At 45.5% G+C, this 27,500-nt stretch overlaps 1 protein-coding gene across 1 annotated transcript in view; it reads left to right on the top strand.

The window, feature by feature from the left end:
- myrf (myelin regulatory factor) overlaps nucleotides 1-27,500 on the top strand; it is a 96,990-nt gene that overhangs the window by 3,963 nt on the left and 65,527 nt on the right. The window contains exons 2-5 of the mRNA XM_055935034.1: nucleotides 1,588-1,678; nucleotides 2,278-2,544; nucleotides 7,244-7,305; nucleotides 23,240-23,468. Of these exons, the coding sequence (XP_055791009.1) occupies nucleotides 1,588-1,678; nucleotides 2,278-2,544; nucleotides 7,244-7,305; nucleotides 23,240-23,468 (649 nt within the window). The remainder of the gene's footprint in view (nucleotides 1-1,587; nucleotides 1,679-2,277; nucleotides 2,545-7,243; nucleotides 7,306-23,239; nucleotides 23,469-27,500) is intronic.

Below are 27,500 nucleotides of genomic sequence, written 5' to 3' on the forward strand. Positions count from 1 at the left end.
TCTCCCTCCCCCCTCCTCCTCTCTCTCTCTTCTACCCCCCCGCCTGCTCTCTCTCTTTTCTACTCTCCCCCCTCCTCTCCCTCTTTTCTACTCCTCCCCTCCTGCTCTCTCTTTTCTACTCCCCCCCTCCTCCGCTCTCTCTTTTCTACTCTCCCCCCTCCTGCTCTCTCTCTTTTCTACTCTCCCCCCTTCCTCCTCTCTCTCTTTTCTACTCCCCCCCTCCTCCTCTCTCTCTTTTCTACTCCCCCCCCTCCTCCTCTCTCTCTTTTCTACTCCCCCCCTCCTCCTCTCTCTCTTTTCTACTCTCCCCCCCTCCTCCTCTCTCTCTCTTCTACTCTCCCCCCCTCCTCCTCTCTCTCTTTTCTACTCTCCCCCTCTCCTCCTCTCTCTCTTTTCTACTCTCCCCCCCTCCTCCTCTCTCTCTTTTCTACTCCCCCCCTCCTCCCTCTCTCTCTTTTATACTCCCCCCTCCTCCTCTCTCTCATTTCTACTCCCCCCCTCCTGCTCTCTCTCTTTTCTACTCTCCCCCCTCCTCCTCTCTCTCTTTTCTACTCTCCCCCTCCTCCTCTCTCTCTTTTCTACTCCCCCCCTCCTCCTCTCTCTCTTTTCTACTCCCCCCCTCCTCCTCTCTCTCTTTTCTACTCCCCCCCCTCCTCCTCTCTCTCTTTTCTACTCTCCCCCCTCCTCCTCTCTCTCTTTTCTACTCTCCCCCCCTCCTCCTCTCTCTCTCTTCTACTCTCCCCCCCTCCTCCTCTCTCTCTTTTCTATCCTCCCCCCCTCCTCCTCTCCCTCTTTTCTACTCTCCCCCCCCCTCCTCCTCTCTCTCTTTTCTACTCTCCCCCCCTCCTCCTCTCTCTCTTTTCTACTCCCCCCTCCTCCTCTCTCTCTTTTATACTCCCCCCCTCCTGCTCTCTCTCTTTTCTACTCTCCCCCCTCCTCCTCTCTCTCTTTTCTACTCTCCCCCTCCTGCTCTCTCTCTTTTCTACTCTCCCCCCTCCTCCTCCTCTCTCTCTTTTCTACTCTCCTCCCCCCTCCTGCTCTCTCTCTTTTCTACTCTCCCCCCTCCTCCTCTCTCTCTTTTCTACTCCCCCCCTCCTCCTCTCTCTCTTTTCTACTCTCCCCCCCTCCTCCTCTCTCTCTTTTCTACTCCCCCCCTCCTCTTCTCTCTCTCTTCTACTCTCCCCCCCTCCTCGCTCTCTTTTCTACTCTCCCTCCCCTCCTGCTCTCTCTCTTTTCTACTCTCCCCTCCTCCTCCTCTCTCTCTTTTCTACTCTCCCCCCTCCTCCTCTCTCTCTTTTCTACTCCCTCCCTCCTCCTCTCTCTCTTTTCTACTCCCCCCCTCCTCCTCTCTCTCTTTTCTACTCTCCCCCCCTCCTCCTCTCTCTCTCTTCTACTCCCCCCCCTCCCTCCTCTCTCTCTCTTCTACTCCCCCCCCCCTCCTCCTCCTCTCTCTCTTTTCTACTCCCTCCCCCCCCTCCTCCTCTCTCTCTACTCTCCCCCCCCTCCTCCTCTCTCTCTCTTCTACTCCCCCCCCTCCTCCCTCTCTCTTTTCTACTCCCCCCCCCCTCCTCCTCTCTCTCTGTGTAGGCCATGATATTACCAGCTCCTTGGAGCCAGCGAACATTGACACCAGTATTCTGGAGGACTACATCAGTAAGGAAGACGACAGCACTGACATGTGAGTGACTCCTGGAAAACGGTATAAAGCGTTTTGTATTTGAAAAATGTAAATTGTGTTTTTCTTATTGGACAGGTCCAGGTATTCCCTCGCTGTTTCAGTCAGTTTTCATCATTTTGGTGCATAATGAACCAGACCTGTCTGTCATTGTCTGTCATTGTCATGCCAAACAACCATAGGAGGTAGCTACAGCACAAACAGATCTGTGACCAGCTTATCAATGTGACCAAAACAACAATTATGTCTAACCAGGGTCGTGTTCATTAGCTACCAAATGGGGGAAAAAAATGTACTGAAAAAAAGGGATTTGTCCAACAAGAAACATACGTGTTTTGTTTTCCGTTGTAAAACGTTTTAAAAACGTTTTCCAATTTGGTGCCCTGATAAACACGACCCACCTCAACACACAATAACCACTTCACAACGTGCTACTATAGGGACATTTCCAATTGAATTAATGAACACAATCACATGGTTGTCTGACCTAGCTACTTTTAGATGAATGACTAGAAGTCTGGATAAGAACGGCAGCTAAATTATCAAAATGTAAAATATGTAAATATATAATATATATATATTTTCCTCTGTGTTTTCCCCAGCTGTTTTTCTGAGGTCCACAGCGGTGCCCCAGGGCCTAACTCTTACTCATCACCCCAGGCCGGAGTTTCCTCTTCTGGGGGTGGTTTGCAGTGTGGCGTGAGCCCCCCTATCCCCCTCCGTCAGGGAAACCCCCACACCCACCCCTGCCAAACCCCCTACCCCCCGCCCCTGGGCCTGCTGAGACACAACAACTACCCCTGCCTGGGGCAACAGCACCACCAGCAGAACCACATCAAGCCTGAACACAGAGGACACTACGCACCAGGGTGAGCTGGCGGGATGGGGTGAGGAAGGGGGTGAGGGACATGGTGAGGGTTAGGGTGAGGGAAAGGGAAAGGGAGAGGGTGATGGTGAGGGTTAGGGTGAGGGTGAGGGAAAGGGAAAGGGAGTGGGTGATGGTGAGGGTGATGGTGAGGGTTAGGGTGAGGGAAAGGGAAAGGGAGAGGGTGATGGTGAGGGTTAGGGTGAGGGAAAGGGAAAGGGAGAGGGTGATGGTGAGGGTTAGGGTGAGGGAAAGGGAAAGGGAGAGGGTGATGGTGAGGGTTAGGGTGAGGGAAAGGGAAAGGGAGTGGGTGATGGTTAGGGTTAGGGTGAGGGAAAGGGAAAGGGAGTGGGTGATGGTGAGGGTTAGGGTGAGGGTGAGGGAAAGGGAGTGGGTGATGGTGAGGGTTAGGGTGAGGGAAAGGGAGAGGGTGATGGTGAGGGTTAGGGTGAGGGAAAGGGAGTGGGTGAGGGTTAGGGTGAGGGAAAGGGAAAGGGAGAGGGTGATGGTGAGGGTTAGGGTGAGGGAAAGGGAGAGGGTGATGGTGAGGGTTAGGGTGAAGGAAAGGGAGAGGGAGTGGGTGATGGTTAGGGTGAGGGAAAGGGAGTGGGTGATGGTGAGGGTTAGGGTAAGGGAAAGGGAAAGGGAGAGGGTGATGGTGAGGGTTAGGGTGAGGGAAAGGGAAAGGGAGAGGGTGATGGTGAGGGTGAGGGAAAGGGAGAGGGTGATGGTGATGGTTAGGGTGAGGCTGAGCTGTCTGGGACTATAGATGAATGAGGGGAAATGGTAGGTAACAGAAACTGATATATTGGAATTATAGAGCAAGATTACAGATTATGCTACTACAGTATGTGGACACATTGCTAGTTGAACATCTCATGGGCATTAATGTAGAGTTGGTCTCCTCTTTGCTGCTATAACAGCCTCCACTCTTCTGGGAAGGTTTTCCATTAGACGTTGGAACATTTCTGCGGGGACTTGCTTTTATTCAACAACAAGAGCATTAGCGACGTCGGGCACTGATGTTAGGCGATTAGGCCTGGCTCACAGTTGGCGTTCCAATTCATCCCAAAGGTGTTCGATGGGGTTGAGGTCAGGGCTCTGTGCAGGCCAGTCAAGTTCTTCCACACCGATCTCAACAAACCCTTTCTGTATGGACCTTGCTTTGTGCACGGGGGCATTGTCATGCTGAAACAGGAAAGGGCCTTCCCTAAAATGTTTCCACCAAGTTGGAAGCACAGAACCATCTAGAATGTAATTGTATGCTGTAGCGTTAAGATTTCCCGTCACTGGAACTTTGAAAAACTTCCACAGACCATTATTCCTCCTCCACCAAACATTACAGTTGGCACTAAGCACTGGGGCAGGTAGCGTTCTCCTGGCATCTGGCAAACCCAGATTCTTCCGTCATACTGCCAGATAGCGAACCGTGATTCTTCTCTCCAAAGTCCAATGGCGGTGAGCTTTACACCACTCCAGCAGATGCTTGGGGCATGGTGATCTGAGGCTTGTGTGTGGCTACTCAGCCATGGAAACCCATTTCATGAAGCTCCCGATGAACAGTTCTTGTGCTGACGTTGCTTCCAGAGACAGTTTGGAACTCGGTAGTGAGAGTTGCAACTGAGGACAGACTTCAGCACTCAGCGATCCCGTTCTGTGAGCTTGTGTGGCCTACCACTTCACGGTCCCGTTCTGTGAGCTTGTGTGGCCTACCACTTCACGGTGCCGTTCTGAGAGCTTGTGTGGCCTACCACTTCATGGTCCCGTTCTGTGAGCTTGTGTGGCCTACCACTTCACGGTCCCGTTCTGTGAGCTTGTGTGGCCTACCACTTCACGGTCCCGTTCTGTGAGCTTGTGTGGCCTACCACTTCACGGTCATGTTCTGTGAGCTTGTGTGGCCTACCACTTCACGGTCCCGTTCTGTGAGCTTGTGTGGCCTACCACTTCACGGTGCCGTTCTGTGAGCTTGTGTGGCCTACCACTTCACGGTCCCGTTCTGTGAGCTTGTGTGGCCTACCACTTCACGGTGCCGTTCTGTGAGCTTGTGTGGCCTACCACTTCACGGTCCCGTTCTGTGAGCTTGTGTGGCCTACCACTTCACGGTGCCGTTCTGTGAGTTTGTGTGGCCTACCACTTCATGGCTGAGCTGTTGTTGCTCCTAGATGTTTCCACTTCACAATAACAACACTTACAGTTGACTGGGGCAGCTCTAGCAGGCCAGAAATTTGGCGAACTGACTTGTTTGAAAGATGGAATCCTATGACGGTGCCACATTGAAAGTCACTGAGCTCTTCAGTACGGGCCATTCTACTGCCAATGTTTGTCTATGGAGATTGCATGGCTGTGTGCTCGATTTTATACACCTATCAGCAACGGGTGTGGCTGAAATAGCCAAATCCACTAATTTGGAGGGGTGTCCACATACTTTTGTAGATACATTGCACTCGGAAATTATTCAGACCCCTTCCCTTTTTCCAAATGTTTTACTTTACACCCTTATTCTAGAATGTATTCAATAAACACAAATCCTTCATCTACACACAATACCCCATAATGACAAAGGTAAAACAGGTTTTTAGAAATGCTTGCGAAAACAGAAATTCTTAATTTACATAAGTATTCAGACCCTTTGCTATGAGACTCTAAATTGAGCTCAGGTGCATCCTGTTTCCATTGATCATTCTTGAGATGTTTCTACAACTTGATTGGAGTCCACCTGTGGTAAATTCAATTGATTGGACATGATTTGGAAAAGAACACACCTGCCTATTTTAAGGTCCCACAGTTGACAGTGCATGTCACAGCAAAAACCAAGCCATGAGGTCGAAGGAATTGTCCGTAGAGCGTCAAGACAGGATTGTGTCAAGGCACAGATCTGGGGAAGGGAACCAAAAATGTCTGCAGCATTGAAGGTCCCCAGGAACACAGTGGCCTCCATCATTCTTAAATGGAAGAAGTTTGCAACCACCAAGACTCTTCCTAGAGCTGGACGCCCGGCCAAACTGAGAAATCGGGGGAAAAGGGCCTTGGTCAGGGAGGTGACCAAGAACCTGATGGTCACTCTTAACAGAACTCCAGAGTTCCTCTGTGGAGATGGGAGAACCTTCCAGAAGGACAAACATCTCTGCAGCACTCCACCAATCAGGCCTTTACGGTAGAGTGGCCAGATGGAAGCCACTCCTCAGTAAAAGGCACATGACAGCCCACTTGGAGTTTGCCAAAAGGCACCCAAAGGACTCTGACAATGAGAAACAAGATTCTCTGGTCTGATGAACCCAAGATTGAACTCAATGGCTTGAATGTCAAGCGCCACATCTGGAGGAAACCTGGCACCATCCCTACGGTGAAGCATGGTGGTGGCAGCATCATGCTGTGGGGATGTTTTTCAGCGGCAGGGACTGGGAGACTAGTCAGGATCGAGGGAAAGATGACGGAGCAAAGTACAGAGAGATTCTTTATGAAAACCTGCTCCAGAGTGCTCAGGATCTCAGACTGGGAGGAGAAGGTTCACCTTCCAACAGGACAACGACCCTAAGCTCACAGCCAAGACAACACAGGAGTGGCTTCAGGAGAAGTCTCTAAATGTTCTCGAGTGGCCAAGCCAGATCCCCGGAGCTTGACTTGAACCAGATGATACATCTCTGGAGAGACCTGAAAATAGCTGTCCAGCGATGCTCCCCATCCAACCTGACAGAGCTTGAGAGGATCTGCAGAGAAAGAATGTAAGAAACTCCCCAAGTACCGTTGTGCCAACCTTGTAGCGTCATACCCAAGAAGACTCGAGGCCGTAATCGCTGCCCAAGGTGCTTCAACAAAGCACTGAGTAAAAGGTCTGAATACTTATGTAAATGTGATATTTGTCATTTTGGGGTATTGTGTGTAGATTAATGAGTGAGGGCAATAAACAATAATCAATTTTTTTAATAATGCTATAACGTAACAAAATGTGGGAAAAAGGCAAAGGGTCTGAATACTTTCCCGAATGCCATCTAGTGTATATTGCGCATCAACCCAGCAGGGAAAAATGTTTGTAATGACATAATCTCAAGCAGCTTTTCCCGCTACTTTTTAATAAATTGTAAAATCAAACTGAGATTACAACTAAAGAGGTTTGGAACCACCAAGACTCTTCCTAGAGCTGGACGCCCGGCCAAACTGAGCAATCAGGGGAGAAGGGCCTTGGTCAGGGAAGTGACCAAGAACCTGATGGTTCCTCTGTGGAGATGGGAGAACCTTCCAGAAGATCAGGGAGGTGATAGGTCATAGTAGCTCGCATTTAACCAACGATGCTGGCACTGTGAGCAGGAGCCAGACTCATGTCTACAATGACAGGGATAGTTTATGTCAAGATGAACTAGATTCACACCATAGACACCCTTTATCCTAAATCCAGCACCGTTATGTAATCAGTGCTGGAGAGCGAAGATGTGAGGAAGGCAGATATCAGAAACAGAAAGTCATATTACAGAAAACAGACAGATGGAAAGAACTCATGCAATCTATTGCACAACACAATGTAGATGATTTTTTTGCTGTGGCTAAGTATGTTATCGCCTTTCAAAAATATATAAGAGATAGAGATATTCTAAAATCAAATAACTTTCGGATTGAAATGCCACGTTGTACGGCACAAGTTTCTGCATTTCAAAATCTGTATTGGTCTTCATACCAACCTTTTTCAACATGTCTCTACAATGTTCCAGGACGCTCCCAGAGTCCCCCCCAGACTCCAGCTCTGAGCCATACTCCCCTCAGCAGGTCAATGGTAAGTCTGAGCCCTCTTTTGCCCTTGGCTTTCTCCTGCCTCTTCCTGCCTCTCTCAATTAAGAACAGTTTATGTTGTGGTTTTGAAGGAGAGTGAATTGAGGACTTGAAGGTATACAATAACAAAGGAAAGGCTGGGGTTGATGGACTAAAGGATATGGTGTTGGGGTTGATGGACTAAAGGATATGGTGTTGATGGACTAAAGGATATGGTGTTGATGGACTAAAGGATATGGTGTTGGGGTTGATGGACTAAAGGATATGGTGTTGGGGTTGATGGACTAAAGGATATGGTGTTGGGGTTGATGGACTAAAGGATATGGGGTTGATGGACTAAATGATACGGTGTTGGGGTTGATGGACTAAAGGATATGGTGATGGGGTTGATGGACTAAAGGATATGGTGTTGGGGTTGATGGACTAAAGGATATGGGGTTGATGGACTAAATGATATGGTGTTGGGGTTGATGGACTAAAGGATACGGTGTTGGGGTTGATGGACTAAAGGATATGGGGTTGGGGTTGATGGACTAAAGGATATGGTGTTGATGGACTAAAGGATATGGGGTTGGGGTTGATGGACTAAAGGATATGGTGTTGATGGACTAAAGGATACGGTGTTGGGGTTGATGGACTAAAGGATATGGTGTTGGGTTGATGGACTAAAGGATATGGTGTTGGGGTTGATGGACTAAAGGATATGGTGTTGGGGTTGATGGACTAAAGGATATGGTGTTGGGGTTGATGGACTAAAGGATACGGTGTTGGGGTTGATGGACTAAAGGATATGGTGTTGGGGTTGATGGACTAAAGGATATGGGGTTGGTGTTGATGGACTAAAGGATACGGTGTTGGGGTTGATGGACTAAAGGATATGGTGTTGGGGTTGATGGACTAAAGGATACAATGTTGGGGTTGATGGACTAAAGGATATGGTGTTGGGGTTGATGGACTAAAGGATATGGTGTTGGGGTTGATGGACTAAAGGATACGGTGTTGGGGTTGATGGAGTAAAGGATATGGTGTTGGGGTTGATGGACTAAAGGATATGGTGTTGATGGACTAAAGGATATGGTGTTGGGGTTGATGGACTAAAGGATATGGTGTTGGGGTTGATGGACTAAAGGATATGGTGTTGGGGTTGATGGACTAAAGGATATGGTGTTGATGGACTAAAGGATATGGTGTTGGTGTTGATGGACTAAAGGATATGGTGTTGGGGTTGATGGACTAAAGGATATGGTGTTGGGGTTGATGGACTAAAGGATATGGTGTTGGGGTTGATGGACTAAAGGATATGGTGTTGGGGTTGATGGACTAAAGGATATGGGGTTGATGGACTAAATGATATGGTGTTGGGGTTGATGGACTAAAGGATACGGTGTTGGGGTTGATGGACTAAAGGATATGGGGTTGGGGTTGATGGACTAAAGGATATGGTGTTGATGGACTAAAGGATACGGTGTTGGGGTTGATGGACTAAAGGATATGGTGTTGGGGTTGATGGACCAAAGGATATGGTGTTGGGGTTGATGGACTAAAGGATATGGTGTTGGGGTTGATGGACTAAAGGATATGGTGTTGATGGACTAAAGGATACGGTGTTGGGGTTGATGGACTAAAGGATATGGTGTTGGGGTTGATGGACTAAAGGATATGGTGTTGGGGTTGATGGACTAAAGGATACGGTGTTGGGGTTGATGGACTAAAGGATATGGGGTTGGTGTTGATGGACTAAAGGATACGGTGTTGGGGTTGATGGACTAAAGGATACGGTGTTGGGGTTGATGGACTAAAGGATACGGTGTTGGGGTTGATGGACTAAAGGATATGGGGTTGGTGTTGATGGACTAAAGGATACGGTGTTGGGGTTGATGGACTAAAGGATATGGTGTTGGGGTTGATGGACTAAAGGATATGGTGTTGGGGTTGATGGACTAAAGGATACGGTGTTGGGGTTGATGGAGTAAAGGATATGGTGTTGATGGAGTAAAGGATATGGTGTTGGGGTTGATGGACTAAAGGATATGGTGTTGATGGACTAAAGGATATGGTGTTGGGGTTGATGGACTAAAGGATATGGTGTTGGGGTTGATGGACTAAAGGATATGGTGTTGGGGTTGATGGACTAAAGGATATGGTGTTGGGGTTGATGGACTAAAGGATACGGTGTTGGGTTGATTGACTAAAGGATACGGTGTTGGGGTTGATGAACTAAAGGATATGGTGTTGGGGTTGATGGACTAAAGGATATGGTGTTGATGGACTAAAGGATATGGTGTTGGGGTTGATGGACTAATGGATATGGTGTTGGGGTTGATGGACTAAAGGATATGGTGTTGGGGTTGATGGACTAAAGAATACGGTGTTGGGGTTGATGGACTAAAGGATATGGTGTTGGGGTTGATGGACTAAAGGATATGGTGTTGGGGTTGATGGACTAAAGGATATGGTGTAGGTGTTGATGGACTAAAGGATACGGGGTTGATGGACTAAAGGATACGGTGTTGATGGACTAAAGGATATGGTGTTGGGTTGATGGACTAAAGGATATGGTGTTGGGGTTGATGGACTAAAGGATATGGTGTTGGGGTTGATGGACTAAAGGATATGGTGTTGGGGTTGATGGACTAAAGGATATGGTGTTGATGGACTAAAGGATATGGTGTTGGGGTTGATGGACTAAAGGATACGGTGTTGGGGTTGATGGACTAAAGGATACGGTGTTGGGGTTGATGGACTAAAGGATATGGTGTTGGGGTTGATGGACTAAAGGATATGGTGCTGGGGTTGATGGACTAAAGGATATGGTGTTGGGGTTGATGGACTAAAGGATATGGTGTTGATGGACTAAAGGATACAGTGTTTGGTTGGGAGTTAGAGCGGAGTAGATATGGAGAGAGAGTGAAAGATGAGATAGAGAGATAAGAAAAGACACTAGACTCAGTCAGTGAGTTAGTCAGGGAAGGGGGATTGGGTATTCAAGAAATGGTTGAGGACAATGAGGAGGATAAGTAGGCAGAAATAGAGGAAGTGGATGTGTCAGCTCAGTGGTAAAGGAGTGTGATGTGTCAGCTCAGTGGTAAAGGACTATGATGTGTCAGTCAGCTCAATGGTAAAGGACTGTGATGTGTCAGCTCAGTGGTAAAGGACTGTGATGTGTCAGCTCAGTGGCAAAGGACTGTGATGTGTCAGCTCAGTGGTAAAGGACTGTGATGTGTCAGCTCAGTGGTAAAGGACTGTGATGTGTCAGTCAGCTCAGTGGTGAAGGACTATGATGTGTCAGCTCAGTGGTAAAGGACTGTGATGTGTCAGCTCAATGGTAAAGGACTGTGATGTGTCAGCTCAGTGGTAAATGACTGTGATGTGTCAGCTCAGTGGTAAAGGACTATGATGTGTCAGCTCAGTGGTAAAGGACTGTGATGTGTCAGCTCAGTGGTAAGGGACTGTGATGTGTCAGCTCAGTGGTAAATGACTGTGATGTGTCAGCTCAGTGTTAAAGGACTGTGATGTGTCAGCTCAGTGGTAAAGGACTGTGATGTGTCCAGCTCAGTGGTAAAGGACTGTGATGTGTCAGCTCAGTGGTAAAGGACTGTGATGTGTCAGCTCAGTGATAAAGGACTATGATGTGTCAGCTCAGTGGTAAAGGACTGTGATGTGTCAGCTCAGTGGTAAAGGACTGTGATGTGTCCAGCTCAATGGTAAAGGACTGTGATGTGTCAGCTCAGTGGTAAAGGACTGTGATGTGTCAGCTCAGTGGTAAAGGACTATGATGTGTCAGCTCAATGGTAAAGGACTGTGATGTGTCAGCTCAGTGGTAAAGGACTGTGATGTGTCAGCTCAGTGGTAAAGGACTATGATGTGTCCAGCTCAATGGTAAAGGACTGTGATGTGTCAGCTCAGTGGTAAAGGACTGTGATGTGTCAGCTCAGTGGTAAAGGACTATGATGTGTCAGTCAGCTCAGTGGTAAAGGACTGTGATGTGTCAGCTCAGTGGTAAAGGACTGTGATGTGTCAGTCAGCTCAGTGGTAAAGGACTGTGATGTGTCAGCTCAGTGGTAAAGGACTGTGATGTGTCAGCTCAGTGGTAAAGGACTGTGATGTGTCAGCTCAGTGGTAAAGGACTGTGATGTGTCAGCTCAGTGGTAAAGGACTGTGATGTGTCAGCTCAGTGGTAAAGGACTATGATGTGTCAGCTCAGTGGTAAAGGACTGTGATGTGTCAGCTCAGTGGTAAAGGACTATGATGTGTCAGCTCAGTGGTAAAGGACTGTGATGTGTCAGCTCAGTGGTAAAGGACTGTGATGTGTCAGCTCAGTGGTAAAGGACTATGATGTGTCAGCTCAGTGGTAAAGGACTGTGATGTGTCAGCTCAGTGGTAAAGGACTATGATGTGTCAGCTCAGTGGTAAAGGACTATGATGTGTCAGCTCAGTGGTAAAGGACTGTGATGTGTCAGCTCAGTGGTAAAGGACTGTGATGTGTCAGCTCAGTGGTAAAGGACTGTGATGTGTCAGCTCAGTGGTAAAGGACTGTGATGTGTCAGCTCAATGGTAAAGGACTGTGATGTGTCAGCTCAGTGGTAAAGGACTGTGATGTGTCAGCTCAGTGGTAAAGGACTGTGATGTGTCAGCTTAGTGGTAAATGACTGTGATGTGTCAGCTCAGTGGTAAAGGACTGTGATGTGTCAGCTCAGTGGTAAAGGACTATGATGTGTCAGCTCAGTGGTAAAGGACTGTGATGTGTCAGCTCAGTGGTAAAGGACTATGATGTGTCAGTCAGCTCAGTGTTAAAGGACTGTGATGTGTCAGCTCAGTGGTAAAGGACTATGATGTGTCAGCTCAGTGGTAAAGGACTGTGATGTGTCAGCTCAGTGGTAAAGGACTGTGATGTGTCAGTCAGCTCAGTGATAAAGGACTGTGATGTGTCAGCTCAGTGATAAAGGACTGTGATGTGTCAGCTCAGTGGTAAAGGACTGTGATGTGTCAGCTCAGTGGTAAAGGACTGTGATGTGTCAGCTCAGTGGTAAAGGACTGTGATGTGTCAGCTCAGTGGTAAAGGACTGTGATGTGTCAGCTCAATGGTAAAGGACTGTGATGTGTCAGCTCAGTGGTAAAGGACTGTGATGTGTCAGCTCAGTGGTAAAGGACTGTGATGTGTCAGCTTAGTGGTAAATGACTGTGATGTGTCAGCTCAGTGGTAAAGGACTGTGATGTGTCAGCTCAGTGGTAAAGGACTATGATGTGTCAGCTCAGTGGTAAAGGACTGTGATGTGTCAGCTCAGTGGTAAAGGACTATGATGTGTCAGTCAGCTCAGTGTTAAAGGACTGTGATGTGTCAGCTCAGTGGTAAAGGACTGTGATGTGTCAGCTCAGTGTTAAAGGACTGTGTTGTGTCAGCTCAGTGGTAAATGACTGTGATGTGTCAGCTCAGTGTTAAAGGACTGTGATGTGTCAGTCAGCTCAGTGATAAAGGACTGTGATGTGTCAGCTCAGTGATAAAGGACTGTGATGTGTCAGCTCAGTGGTAAAGGACTGTGATGTGTCAGCTCAGTGGTAAGGGACTGTGATGTGTCAGCTCAGTGGTAAATGACTGTGATGTGTCAGCTCAGTGTTAAAGGACTGTGATGTGTCAGCTCAGTGGTAAAGGACTGTGATGTGTCAGCTCAGTGGTAAAGGACTGTGATGTGTCAGCTCAGTGGTAAAGGACTGTGATGTGTCAGCTCAGTGTTAAAGGACTGTGATGTGTCAACTCAGTGGTAAAGGACTGTGATGTGTCAGCTCAGTGGTAAGGGACTGTGATGTGTCAGCTCAGTGGTAAATGACTGTGACACATCACAGTCCTTTACAGTACAACAGTTTGATTTGTTTGATCTTAGCTGGCTACATAGCCGTCTTTGTATCCAAGATAATTGTGTAGTCTAGAGTAATTGTCGAGGTTACCTAGCCAGTTAGAGGTTACCTAGCCAGCTACACTTTCAAACAAAGTCAACAACGCAGCCACTGCTAGCTAGCCTATTTCACCAGCCAGCAGTACTATATCATTTTAGTCAATAAGATTTTTTGCAACGTAAGCTTAACTTTCTGAACATTCGAGACGTGTAGTCCACTTGTCATTCCAATCTCCTTTGCATTAGCGTAGCCTCTTCTGTAGCCTGTCAACTATGTGTCTGTCTATCCCTGTTCTCTCCTCTCTGCACAGACCATACAAACGCTTCACACCGCGTGGCCGCTGCTACTCTAACCTGGTGGTCCCAGCGCGCACGACCCACGTGGAGTTCCAGGTCTCAGGCAGCCTCTGGAACTGCCGATCTGCGGCCAACAAGGCAGAGTTCATCTCAGCCTATGCTTCCCTCCAGTCCCTCGACTTCTTGGCACTGACGGAAACATGGATTACCACTGATAACACTGCTACTCCTACTGCTCTCTCCTCGTCTGCCCACGTGTTCTCGCACACCCCGAGAGCTTCTGGTCAGCGGGGTGGTGGCACTGGGATCCTCATCTCTCCCAAGTGGACATTCTCTCTTTCTCCCCTGACCCATCTGTCTATCGCCTCCTTTGAATTCCATGCTGTCACAGTTACCAGCCCTTTCAAGCTTAACATCCTTATCATTTATCGCCCTCCAGGTTCCCTTGGAGAGTTCATCAATGAGCTTGACGCCCTGATAAGTTCCTTTCCTGAGGATGGCTCACCTCTCACAGTTCTGGGTGACTTTAACCTCCCCACGTCTACCTTTGACTCATTCCTCTCTGCCACCTTCTTTCCACTCCTCTCCTCTTTTGACCTCACCCTCTCACCTTCCCCCCCTACTCACAAGGCAGGCAATACGCTTGACCTCATCTTTACTAGATGCTGTTCTTCCACTAATCTCATTGCAACTCCCCTCCAAGTCTCCGACCACTACCTTGTATCCTTTTCCCTCTCTCTCTCATCCAACACTTCCCACACTGCCCCTACTCGGATGGTATCGCGCCGTCCCAACCTTCGCTCTCTCTCCCCCGCTACTCTCTCCTCTTCCATCCTATCATCTCTTCCCTCTGCTCAAACCTTCTCCAACCTATCTCCTGATTCTGCCTCCTCAACCCTTCTCTCCTCCCTTTCTGCATCCTTTGACTCTCTATGTCCCCTATCCTCCAGGCCGGCTCGGTCCTCCCCTCCTGCTCCGTGGCTCGACGACTCATTGCGAGCTCACAGAACAGGGCTCCGGGCAGCCGAGCGGAAATGGAGGAAAACTCGCCTCCCTGCGGACCTGGCATCCTTTCACTCCCTCCTCTCTACATTCTCCTCTTCTGTCTCTGCTGCTAAAGCCAATTTCTACCACTCTAAATTCCAAGCATCTGCCTCTAACCCTAGGAAGCTCTTTGCCACCTTCTCCTCCCTCCTGAATCCTCCTCCCCCTCCTCCCCCCTCCTCCCTCTCTGCTGATGACTTCGTCAACCATTTTGAAAAAAAGGTCGACGACATCCGATCCTCGTTTGCTAAGTCAAACGACACCGCTGGTTCTGCTCACACTGCCCTACCCTGTGCTTTGACCTCTTTCTCCCCTCTCTCTCCAGATGAAATCTCGCGTCTTGTGACGGCCGGCCGCCCAACAACCTGCCCGCTTGACCCTATCCCCTCCTCTCTTCTCCAGACCATTTCCGGAGACCTTCTCCCTTACCTCACCTCGCTCATCAACTCATCCTTGACCGCTGGCTACGTCCCTTCCGTCTTCAAGAGAGCGAGAGTTGCACCCCTTCTGAAGAAACCTACACTCGATCCCTCCGATGTCAACAACTACAGACCAGTATCCCTTCTTTCTTTTCTCTCCAAAACTCTTGAACGTGCCGTCCTTGGCCAGCTCTCCTGCTATCTCTCTCAGAATGACCTTCTTGATCCAAATCAGTCAGGTTTCAAGACTAGTCATTCAACTGAGACTGCTCTTCTCTGTGTCACGGAGGCGCTCCGCACTGCTAAAGCTAACTCTCTCTCCTCTGCTCTCATCCTTCTAGACCTATCGGCTGCCTTTGATACTGTGAACCATCAGATCCTCCTCTCCACCCTCTCCGAGCTGGGCATCTCCGGCGCGGCCCACGCTTGGATTGCGTCCTACCTGACAGGTCGCTCCTACCAGGTGGCGTGGCGAGAATCTGTCTCCGCACCACGTGCTCTCACCACTGGTGTCCCCCAGGGCTCTGTTCTAGGCCCTCTCCTATTCTCGCTATACACCAAGTCACTTGGCTCTGTCATATCCTCACATGGTCTCTCCTATCATTGCTATGCAGACGACACACAATTAATCTTCTCCTTTCCCCCCTCTGATAACCAGGTGGTGAATCGCATCTCTGCATGTCTGGCAGACATATCAGTGTGGATGACGGATCACCACCTCAAGCTGAACCTCGGCAAGACGGAGTTGCTCTTCCTCCCGGGGAAGGACTGCCCGTTCCATGATCTCGCCATCACGGTTGACAACTCCATTGTGTCCTCCTCCCAGAGTGCTAAGAACCTTGGCGTGATCCTGGACAACACCCTGTCGTTCTCAACTAACATCAAGGCGGTGACCCGTTCCTGTAGGTTCATGCTCTACAACATTCGCAGAGTACGACCCTGCCTCACACAGGAAGCGGCGCAGGTCCTAATCCAGGCACTTGTCATCTCCCGTCTGGATTACTGCAACTCGCTGTTGGCTGGGCTCCCTGCCTGTGCCATTAAACCCCTACAACTCATCCAGAACGCTGCAGCCCGTCTGGTGTTCAACTTTCCCAAGTTCTCTCACGTCACCCCGCTCCTCCGCTCTCTCCACTGGCTTCCAGTTGAAGCTCGCATCCGCTACAAGACCATGGTGCTTGCCTACGGAGCTGTGAGGGGAACGGCACCTCCGTACCTTCAGGCTCTGATCAGGCCCTACACCCAAACAAGGGCACTGCGTTCATCCACCTCTGGCCTGCTCGCCTCCCTACCTCTGAGGAAGTACAGTTCCTGCTCAGCCCAGTCAAAACTGTTCGCTGCTCTGGCACCCCAATGGTGGAACAAACTCCCTCACGACGCCAGGTCAGCGGAGTCAATCACCACCTTCCGGAGACACCTGAAACCCCACCTCTTTAAGGAATACCTAGGATAGGATAAAGTAATCCTTCTAACCCCCCCCCCCCCCCCTTAAAAGAGTTAGATGCACTATTGTAAAGTGGTTGTTCCACTGGATATCATAAGGTGAATGCACCAATTTGTAAGTCGCTCTGGATAAGAGCGTCTGCTAAATGACTTAAATGTAATGTAAATGTAAAGTACTATGATGTGTCAGCTCAGTGGTAAAGGGCTGTGATGTGTCAGCTCAGTGGTAAAGGACTATGATGTGTCAGCTCAGTGGCAAAGGACTGTGATGTGTCAGCTCAGTGGTAAAGGACTATGATGTGTCAGCTCAGTGGTAAAAGACTGTGATGTGTCAGCTCAGTGGTAAAGGACTGTGATGTGTCAGCTCAGTGGTAAAGGACTGTGATGTGTCAGCTCAGTGGTAAAGGACTGTGATGTGTCAGCTCAGTGGTAAAGGACTGTGATGTGTCAGCTCAGTGGTAAAGGACTGTGATGTGTCAGCTCAGTGGTAAAGGACTGTGATGTGTCAGCTCAGTGGTAAAGGACTGTGATGTGTCAGCTCAGTGGACATAATTTGGAAATGCACACACCTGTCTATGTAAGGTCCCACAGTTGACAGTGCATGTCAGAGCAAAAACCAAGCTATGAGGTCGAAGGAATTATCCGTAGAGCGTCGAGACAGGATTGTGTCAAGGCACAGATCTGGGGAAGGGTACCAAAAAATGTCTGCAGCATTGAAGGTCCCCAAGAACAGAGTGGCCTCCATTATTCTTAAATTGAAGACTTTTGGAACCACCAAGACTCTTCCTAGAGCTGGCTGCCCGGCCAAACTGAGCAATTTGGGGAGAAGGGCCTTGGTCAGGGAGGTGACCAAGAACCTGATGGTCATTTTGACAGAGCTCCAGAGATCTCTGTGGAGATGGAATCACCAATCATGTCTTTGTGGTAGTGGCCACACGGAAGCCACTCCTCTGTAAAAGGCATATGACAGCCAGCTTGGAGTTTGCCAAAAGGCACCTAAAGACTCTCAGAAACAAGATTCTCTGGTCTGATGATACCAAGATTGAACTTTTTGGCCTGAATGCCAAGCATCACGTCTGGAAGAAACCTGCCACCTTTCCTACGGTGAAGCATGGGGGGGGCAGCATCATGCTGTTGGGATGTTTTTCAGCGGCAGGGAAAGATGAACGGAGCAAAGTACAGAGAGATCCTTGATGAAAACCTGCTCCAGAGTGCTCAGGACCCTAAGCACACAACCAAGAAAATGCAGGAGTGGATTCTGGACAAGTCTCTGAATGTCCTTGAGTGGCCCAGTCAGAGCCTTGAACCTGATCGGATATCTCTGGAGAAAACTGAAAAAAGCTGTGCAGGGCGACGCTCCCCATCCAACCTGAGCTTGAGAGGATCTGCAGAGAAAGAATGGGAGAAACTCCCCAAATACAGCCTCAAGAAGCCCTTTCCCCTCCATGAGACTTAAAAGTTTTACAGCTGCACCATCGAGAGCATCCTGACCGGTTACATCACCGCCTGGTATGAAAAACTGCTCGGCGTCGGATGGTGCAGCTGTAAAACTTCTAAGGCACTACAGTGGTTTGCACAACCTTGGTGTGCAGTATCCTTATGCCTTGATGACTGATAGCATCTTTTTGCGCAAAATGGTATGTGTGCAACAACAGTTCACCATTCACCTTCTGCTACCGTTTCTGTCGAGCCGCCCGTCTGTCCCGTCTACAGCGTACAGTTTGACGCATTACGTTCGCATTGCCACTGCCTCAGCAACGTTATTCTGCAGAGCTATCGCAGAGTTCTATAAGAAAATGAATCTACTTCTGGTGTACAAAAAAATGCAAATGACGCTATCGGGTGTGATTGAGGGCGTTAGGCAACAGTGTGTTTCAGGCTGAGACATCCATCCATCCGGCTCTCCTCTTTACTCCAGCTCTGTTCAGATCAATAGATCATTTTGTTTCTGCTCGTTTTAATGGTAGAACAACAGTTGGTTAATAAGTTTAAATACTGTAGTATTACTATAGTTAAACTGTACTGTTTTTGCTGACATTACTGTAGTATTCTACAATGAAATTCTATAGTAAATACTACACGATCGAGGGACAATACAGTGTGGAGTATAGTATTCTATAGTACACGACAAGTTTACTACAAAATTCTATAGTAAATACTACACGATCGAGGGACAATACAGTGTGGAGTATAGTATTCTATAGTACACGACAAGTTTACTACAAAATTCTATAGTAAATACTACACGATCGAGGGACAATACAGTGTGGAGTATAGTATTCTATAGTACACGACAAGTTTACTACAAAATTCTATAGTAAATACTACACGATCGAGGGACACTACAGAGTGGACTATAGTATTCTATAGTACACGACAAGTTTACTACAAAATTCTATAGTAAATACTACACAATCGAGGGACACTACAGTGTGGAGTATAGTATTCTATTGTATACTACAGTTTACTACAGAATTCTATATTAAGTACTATAGTACCCTATTGTAAACTGTAGTATTTTTGCATGTGGGCTGCTATGTTAAATACCTGAAGGAACTCTGAAATGTTCACCTAATAGCTGGATTACCTACAGTATATTTATATATATTACCTACAGTATATTTATATATATTACCTACAGTATATTTATATATATTACCTACAGTATATTTATATATATTACCTACAGTATATTTATATATATTACCTACAGTATATTTCTCACTGAAATGATATGTATCTTTCTCCAATCCAACGCAAGTTGTAGTAGGCAACACAAGCAGTCTACGTGTGTCAACACAATGTTCTTACGTCCTGCCCCTCACACACACCCGTGTTGGTCTTTCCCATCGGTGAAAAGGTGTGGAAGGTCTTATCTGATTGGCAGAGCTCCAGGAAAGAACAATGGAAAGTACCATTAGCCTAAGGTGGAGGGAACCTGGCCTGATTACACACTAGATGAGACAGATTTAAATATGATAGCACTGTATTTCTGTATTGGATATACACCGTTCAGAATGTATTCACACCCTTTTAACTTTGTCCACAGTTTGTTGTGTTACAGCCTGAATTTATTACATTTAGATTTTGATTTGTGTTTTTAGAAATGTTTACAACTTAATAAAAAAGTAAAAGCTGAAATGTCTTGAGTCAATAACTATTTAACTCCTTTGTTGTGGCAACCCTAAATAAGTTCAGGAGTAAAAAGTCACATAAGTTGCATGGACTCTCTGTGTGCACTAATAGTGTTAACCAGATTATTGAATGACTACCTCATCTCTGTACCCCACACATACAATTATCTGTAAAGGCCCTTAATCGAGCAGTGAAAACACAGATTCAACCACAAAGACCAAGGAGATTTTCCAATGCCTCACAAAGAAGGTCACCTATTGGTAAAAAAATCATGGCTTAGAATGTGTGGACAACTACAAATACCTAGGTGTCTGGTTAGACTGCAAACTCTCCTTCCAGACTCATATTACACATCTCCAATCCAAAATTAAATCTAGAATTGGCTTCCTATTTCGCAACAAAGCCTCCTTCACTCATGCTGCCAAACATACCCTCGTAAAACTGACTATCCTACCGATCCTTGACTTCGGCGATGTCATTTACAAAATAGCCTCCAACACTCTACTCAGCCAACTGGATGCAGTCTATCACAGTGCCATCCGTTTTGTCACCAAAGCCCCATAAACCACCAACCACTGCAACCTGTACGCTCTCGTTAGCTGGTCATCGCTACATATTCGTCGCCAAACCCACTGGCTCCAGGTCATCTATAAGTCTTTGCTAGGTAAAGCTCCGCCTTATCTCAGCTCACTGGTCACCATAGCAACACCCACCCGTAGCACGCGCTCCAGCAGGTATATTTCACTGATCATCCCCAAAGCCAATTCCTCCTTTGGCCGCCTTTCCTTCCAGTTCTCTGCTGCCTATGACTGGAACGAATTGCAAAAATCACTGAAGTTGGAGACTTATATCTCCCTCTCTAACTTTAAGCATCAGCTGTCAGAGCAGCTTACCGATCTCTACAGCTGTACACAGCCCATCTGTAAATAGCCCCGCCAATCTACCTACCTCATCCCCATATTGTTTTAAATGTACTTTTCTGCTCTTTTGCACACCAGTATTTCTACTTGCACATCATCATCTGCACATCTATCAATCCAGTGTTAATTTGCTAAATTGTAATTACTTCGCTACTATGGCTTATACTATGTCTTGAAAATCTATGGCAAAGACTAGCAAATAGTTTTCTAGCAATGATCAACAACCAACTTGACAGAGCTTGAATAATGTTTTCAAGAATATTGTGCAAATATTGTACAATCCAGGTGTGCAAAGCTCATAGAGACTTATCCAAAAAGACTCACAGCTGTAATCGCTGTCAAAGGTGATTCTAACATCAGGGGTCATTATGTGGTATATAGGTGAGGATTTTTGTTTTTTAAATCCATTTTGAATTCAGGCTGTAAAACAACTTGTGGAATAAGTCAAAGGGTATGAATACTTTCTGAACGCTCCAAAAAACCAACGGTATCTTAATGGAGGGGAGGGTCACACTCACAGCTATTACAATACTGTGTCATCTGAGGGTTTTCCTGGTAAAAGATTGTAATGGAACCTGGCCACAGATTATCAATAGTAGCATTCAAAAACACCAAATACACTGGACAAAGAACGCTGGTTTGATCCTGTGTCTGTCTTCAGTGTATCTGGGTCAAGTTATCAGACTAAGTGATAACCAGGATCCCTGGTTTGATATCCTGTCAGAAGGTGAGTGTAGCTGGTGCATGAAGTCAGGCGCAGGAGAGCAAAATGAGTGAGCAACGTACTTTACTCAAAGAATTAAGGCACAAGGTAACAAATACACTTGACCAATAGCACCCGTCGAAAAACCAGCCATCATGAACAAACTGAACATAGAAATAATCACAACAAACATGGAGGAAACAGAGGGTTAAATACATGTACATGTAATGGGATAATGAAAACCAGGTGTGTAGAAAATAAAGACAAAACAAATGGAAAATGAAAGATGGATCATCGATGGCTAGAAGACCGGTGACGTCGACCGCCGAACGCCGGCCCGAACAAGGAGAGGGACCGACTTCGGCGGAAGTCGTGACAGTCTTCAGTGTATTTGGGTCAAGTTATCAGACTAAGTGATAACCAGGACTGGGAACTTCTATTGTATATATACATACATTTTTTTGGACAGTGCCTTTGGAGAGTATTCAGACCCCTTGACTTTTTCCACATTTTGTTACGTCACAGCCTTATTCGTAAATTGAATACATTGTATTTTTTTCCTCATCAATCTAAACACAAATCCCTATAACGACAAAGCAAAGCACAGGTTTTCTGAATTTTTGCTAATTGATTAAAAAGAAAAAATGGAAATATCACATTTACATAAGTATTCAGACTCTTTACTCAGTAATTTGTTGAAGCACCTTTGGCAGCGATTACAGCCTCAAGTCTTCTTAAGTATGACGCTACAATCTTGGCACACCTGTATTTGGGGAGATTCTCCCTTTCTTCTCTGCAGATCCTCTCAAGCTTTGTCAGGTTGGATGGGGAGCGTCGCTGCACAGCTATTTTCAGGTCTCTCCAGAGATGTTCGATCGGGTTCAAGTTCAATCCACTCAAGGACATTCAGAGACTTGTCCAGAAGCCACTCCTGCAGTGTCTTGGCTGTGTGCTTAGGGTCGTTGTCCTGTTAGAAGGTGAACCTTCGCCCCAGTCTGAGGTCTTGAGCACTCTGGAGCAGGTTTTCTTCAATGATCTCTCTGTACTTTGCTCCGTTCATCATTGCCTCGATCCTGACTAGTCTCCCAGTCCCTGCTGCTCAAAAACATCCCACAGCATGATGCTGCCACCACCATGCTTCACCGTAGGGATGGTGCCAGGTTTCTTCTGGATGTGACACTAGGCATTCAGGTCAAGGAATCAAATCTTGTTTCTCATGGTCTGAGAGTCTTTAGGTGCCTTTTGGAAAATTCCAAGCGGGCTGTCATGAGCATTGTACTGAGGAGTGGCTTCCGTCTGGCCACTCTACCATAAAAGCCGGATTGGTGGAGTGCTGCAGAGATGGTTGACCTTCTGGAAGATTCTCCCATCTCCATAGAGGAACCATCAGGTTCTTGGTCACCTCCCTGACCAAGGCCCTTCCCCTCCGATTGCTCAGTTTGGCCGGGCATCCAGCTCTAGGAAGAGTCTTGGTGGTTCCAAACTTCTTCCATTTAAGAATGATGGAGGCCACTGTGTATTTGGGGACCTTCAATGCTGTAGAAATGTTTTGGTACCCTTCCCCAGATCTGTGCCTCGACACAATCCTGTCTCGGAGCTCTACGGACAATTCCTACGACCTCATAGATTGGTTTTTGCTCTGACATGCACTGTCAGCTGTGGGAACTTATATAGACAGGTGTGCGTCTTTCCAAATCATGTCCAATCAATTGAATTTAAAAACATCTCAAGGATGATCAAACGAAACCTAAGCTCAAGTTCGAGTTCGAGTCCCATAGCAAAGGACCTGAATACTTATGAAAATATTGGCAAATTTTTTTTCTAAATACCTATTCTCGCTTTGTCCATCAGATGATACAGTATGATGATCAGAACAGTCAGAACTTGATAAAACTACATAAAAATGTCTTTCTCCCTGTCTTCCTTCCTGTCTTCCTATTGTCCTTCCTATCTTCCTCCCTGTCTTCCTCCCTGTCTCTCTCCCTGTCTTCCTTCCTGTCTTCCTATTGTCCTCCCTGTCTTCCTCCCTGTCTTTCTCCCTGTCTTTCTCCCTGTCTTTCTCCCTGTCTCTCTCCCTGTCTTCCAGACACTCACATGCTGAAGACCATGACACCAGAGAACATGTGTCACATGACCTCGCCGCCGCTCCCCCCGCACGGCCATGTCTATCCAAACATGCACCGGGACATGTACCTAAAGCCTGAGCCAATGATCTCGCAGTACCCCATTGGTCCCACCTCCAGTGGGAGTTGCCAGGACCTGCAACAGAGCCAGATGCTGCATCAACTATTGCAACACCCACAACAGGGGCAAGAGTGAGTGATCAATCAACAAATGAACCAATCAACCAAACAATTCATGAATTTGTTAGCATCTGCAGTTGTGAAGGGGAGGAGGATGACGATACTGGGATAATGTAGATACTATAGATACTGTAGATACTATAGATACTATAGATACTGTAGATACTATAGATACTATAGATACTGTAGATACTATAGATACTATAGATACTGTAGATACTATAGATACTATAGATACTGTAGATACTATAGATACTATAGATACTGTAGATACTATAGATACTGTAGATACTGTAGATACTATAGATACTATAGATACTGTAGATACTATAGATACTATAGATACTGTAGATACTATAGATACTATAGATACTGTAGATACTATAGATACTGTAGATACTATAGATACTGTAGATACTGTAGATACTATAGATACTGCAGATACTGTAGATACTGTAGATACTATAGATACTATAGATACTGTAGATACTATAGATACTGTAGATACTATAGATACTGTAGATACTATAGATACTGAGATACTATAGATACTGTACATACTATAGATACTGTAGATACTATAGATACTATAGATACTGTAGATACTATAGATACTATAGATACTGAGATACTATAGATACTATAGATACTGTAGATACTGAGATACTATAGATACTATAGATACTATAGATAAATACTATAGATACTATAGATACTATAGATACTGTAGATACTGTAGATACTATAGATACTGTAGATACTATAGATACTGTAGATACTATAGATACTATAGATACTGTAGATACTATATATACTATAGATACTGTAGATACTATAGATACTATAGATACTATAGATACTATAGATACTGTAGATACTATAGATACTATAGATACTGTAGATACTGTAGATACTATAGATACTATAGATACTATAGATACTATAGATACTGAGATACTATAGATACTATAGATACTATAGATAAATACTATAGATACTATAGATACTATAGATACTATAGATACTGTAGATACTATAGATACTATAGATACTGTAGATACTATAGATACTGTAGATACTATAGATACTGTAGATACTATAGATACTATAGATACTGTAGGGGCCTGTAGATACTGTAGATACTATAGATACTATAGATACTGTAGATACTATAGATACTATAGATACTGTAGATACTGTAGGGGCCTGTAGATACTGTAGATACTATAGATACTATAGATACTGTAGATACTATAGATACTATAGATACTATAGATACTGTAGATACTGTAGATACTATAGATACTATAGATACTGTAGATACTGAGATACTGTAGATGCTGTAGGGGACTGTAGATACTGTAGGGGCCTGTAGATACAGTAGGGGGCTGTAGATACTGTAGGGGGCTGTAGATACTGTAGATACTGTAGATACTGTAGGGGGCTGTAGATACTGTAGGGGGCTGTAGATGCTGTAGGGGGCTGTAGATACTGTAGATACTGTAGATACTGTAGGGGGCTGTAGATACTGTAGGGGGCTGTAGATGCTGTAGGGGGCTGTAGATACTGTAGGGGGCTGTAGGGGGCTGTAGATACTGTAGGGGGCTGTAGATACTGTAGATACTGTAGATACTATAGATACTATAGATACTATAGATACTATAGATACTGTAGATACTATAGATACTATAGATACTGTAGGGGCTGTAGATACTATAGATACTGTAGATACTATAGATACTGTAGATACTTGTAGGGGGCTGTAGATGCTGTAGGGGGCAGTAGATACTGTAGGGGGCTGTAGATACTATAGATACTATATATACTATAGATACTGTAGGGGCTGTAGATACTATAGATACTGTAGATACTATAGATACTGTAGATACTTGTAGGGGCTGTAGATGCTGTAGGGGGCTGTAGATACTGTAGGGGGCTGTAGATACTGTAGGGGGCTGTAGATGCTGTAGGGGGCTGTAGATACTGTAGGGGGCTGTAGATACTGTAGGGGGCTGTAGATGCTGTAGGGGGCTGTAGATACTGTAGGGGGCTGTAGATACTGTAGGGGGCTGTAGATACTGTAGGGGGCTGTAGATGCTGTAGGGGGCTGTAGATACTGTAGGGGGCTGTAGATACTGTAGGGGGCAGTAGATACTGTATTGGGCTGTAGATACTGTAGAGGGCTGTGGATGCTGTAGGGGGCTGTAGATACTGTAGATACTGTAGATACTATAGATACTATAGATACTATAGATACTGAGATACTGTAGATACTATAGATGCTGTAGATACTATAGATACTGTAGATACTATAGATACTGTAGATACTATAGATACTGTAGATACTATAGATACTATAGATACTGTAGATACTATATATACTATAGATACTGTAGATACTATAGATACTGTAGATACTATAGATACTGTAGATACTATAGATACTATAGATACTATAGATACTGTAGATACTATAGATACTGTAGATACTATAGATACTAAAGATACTATAAGGGCCTGTAGATACTGTAGATACTATAGATACTATAGATACTGTAGATACTATAGATACTATAGATACTGTAGATACTATAGATACTGTAGATACTATAGATACTATAGATACTATAGATACTGTAGATACTATAGATACTATAGATACTATAGATACTGTAGATACTGAGATACTGTAGATACTATAGATACTATAGATACTATAGATACTATAGATACTGTAGATACTGTAGGGGGCTGTAGATACTATAGATACTGTAGATACTATAGATACTGTAGATACTATAGATACTGTAGATACTATAGATACTGTAGATACTATAGATACTATAGATACTATAGATACTGTAGATACTGTAGATACTATAGATACTATAGATACTGTAGATACTATAGATACTGTAGATACTATAGATACTATAGATACTGTAGATACTGTAGGGGGCTGTAGATACTGTAGATACTGTAGATACTATAGATACTATAGATACTATAGATACTATAGATACTGTAGATACTATAGATACTGTAGATACTATAGATACTATAGATACTATAGATACTGTAGATACTGTAGGGGCCTGTAGATACTGTAGATACTATAGATACTATAGATACTGTAGATACTATAGATACTATAGATACTATAGATACTGTAGATACTGTAGATACTATAGATACTATAGATACTGTAGATACTGAGATACTGTAGATGCTGTAGGGGACTGTAGATACTGTAGGGGCCTGTAGATACAGTAGGGGGCTGTAGATACTGTAGGGGGCTGTAGATGCTGTAGGGGGCTGTAGATACTGTAGGGGGCTGTAGATACTGTAGATACTGTAGATACTATAGATACTATAGATACTGTAGATACTGTAGATACTGTAGATGCTGTAGGGGACTGTAGATACTGAGATACTGTAGATGCTGTAGGGGACTGTAGATGCTGTAGGGGGCTGTAGATACTGTAGATGCTGTAGGGGGCTGTAGATACTGTAGGGGGCTGTAGATACTGTAGGGGGCTGTAGATACTGTAGGGGGCTTTAGATGCTGTAGGGGGCTGTAGATGCTGTAGGGGGCTGTAGGGGGCTGTAGATACTGTAGGGGGCTGTAGATACTGTAGATACTATAGATACTGTAGATACTATAGATACTATAGATACTATAGATACTATAGATACTGTAGATACTATAGATACTATAGATACTGTAGGGGCTGTAGATACTATAGATACTGTAGATACTATAGATACTGTAGATACTTGTAGGGGGCTGTAGATGCTGTAGGGGGCTGTAGATACTATAGATACTATAGATACTATAGATACTGTAGGGGCTGTAGATACTATAGATACTGTAGGGGCTGTAGATACTATAGATACTGTAGATACTATAGATACTATAGATACTGTAGATACTATAGATACTGTAGATACTGTAGATACTGTAGATACTGTAGGGGGTCAATCACCACCTTCCGGAGACACCTAAAACCCCACCTCTTTAAGGAATACCTAGGATAGGATAAA

Source organism: Salvelinus fontinalis, chromosome 9, assembly GCF_029448725.1.
Source record: "Salvelinus fontinalis isolate EN_2023a chromosome 9, ASM2944872v1, whole genome shotgun sequence".
In the NCBI taxonomy this organism is placed as follows: domain Eukaryota; kingdom Metazoa; phylum Chordata; class Actinopteri; order Salmoniformes; family Salmonidae; genus Salvelinus; species Salvelinus fontinalis.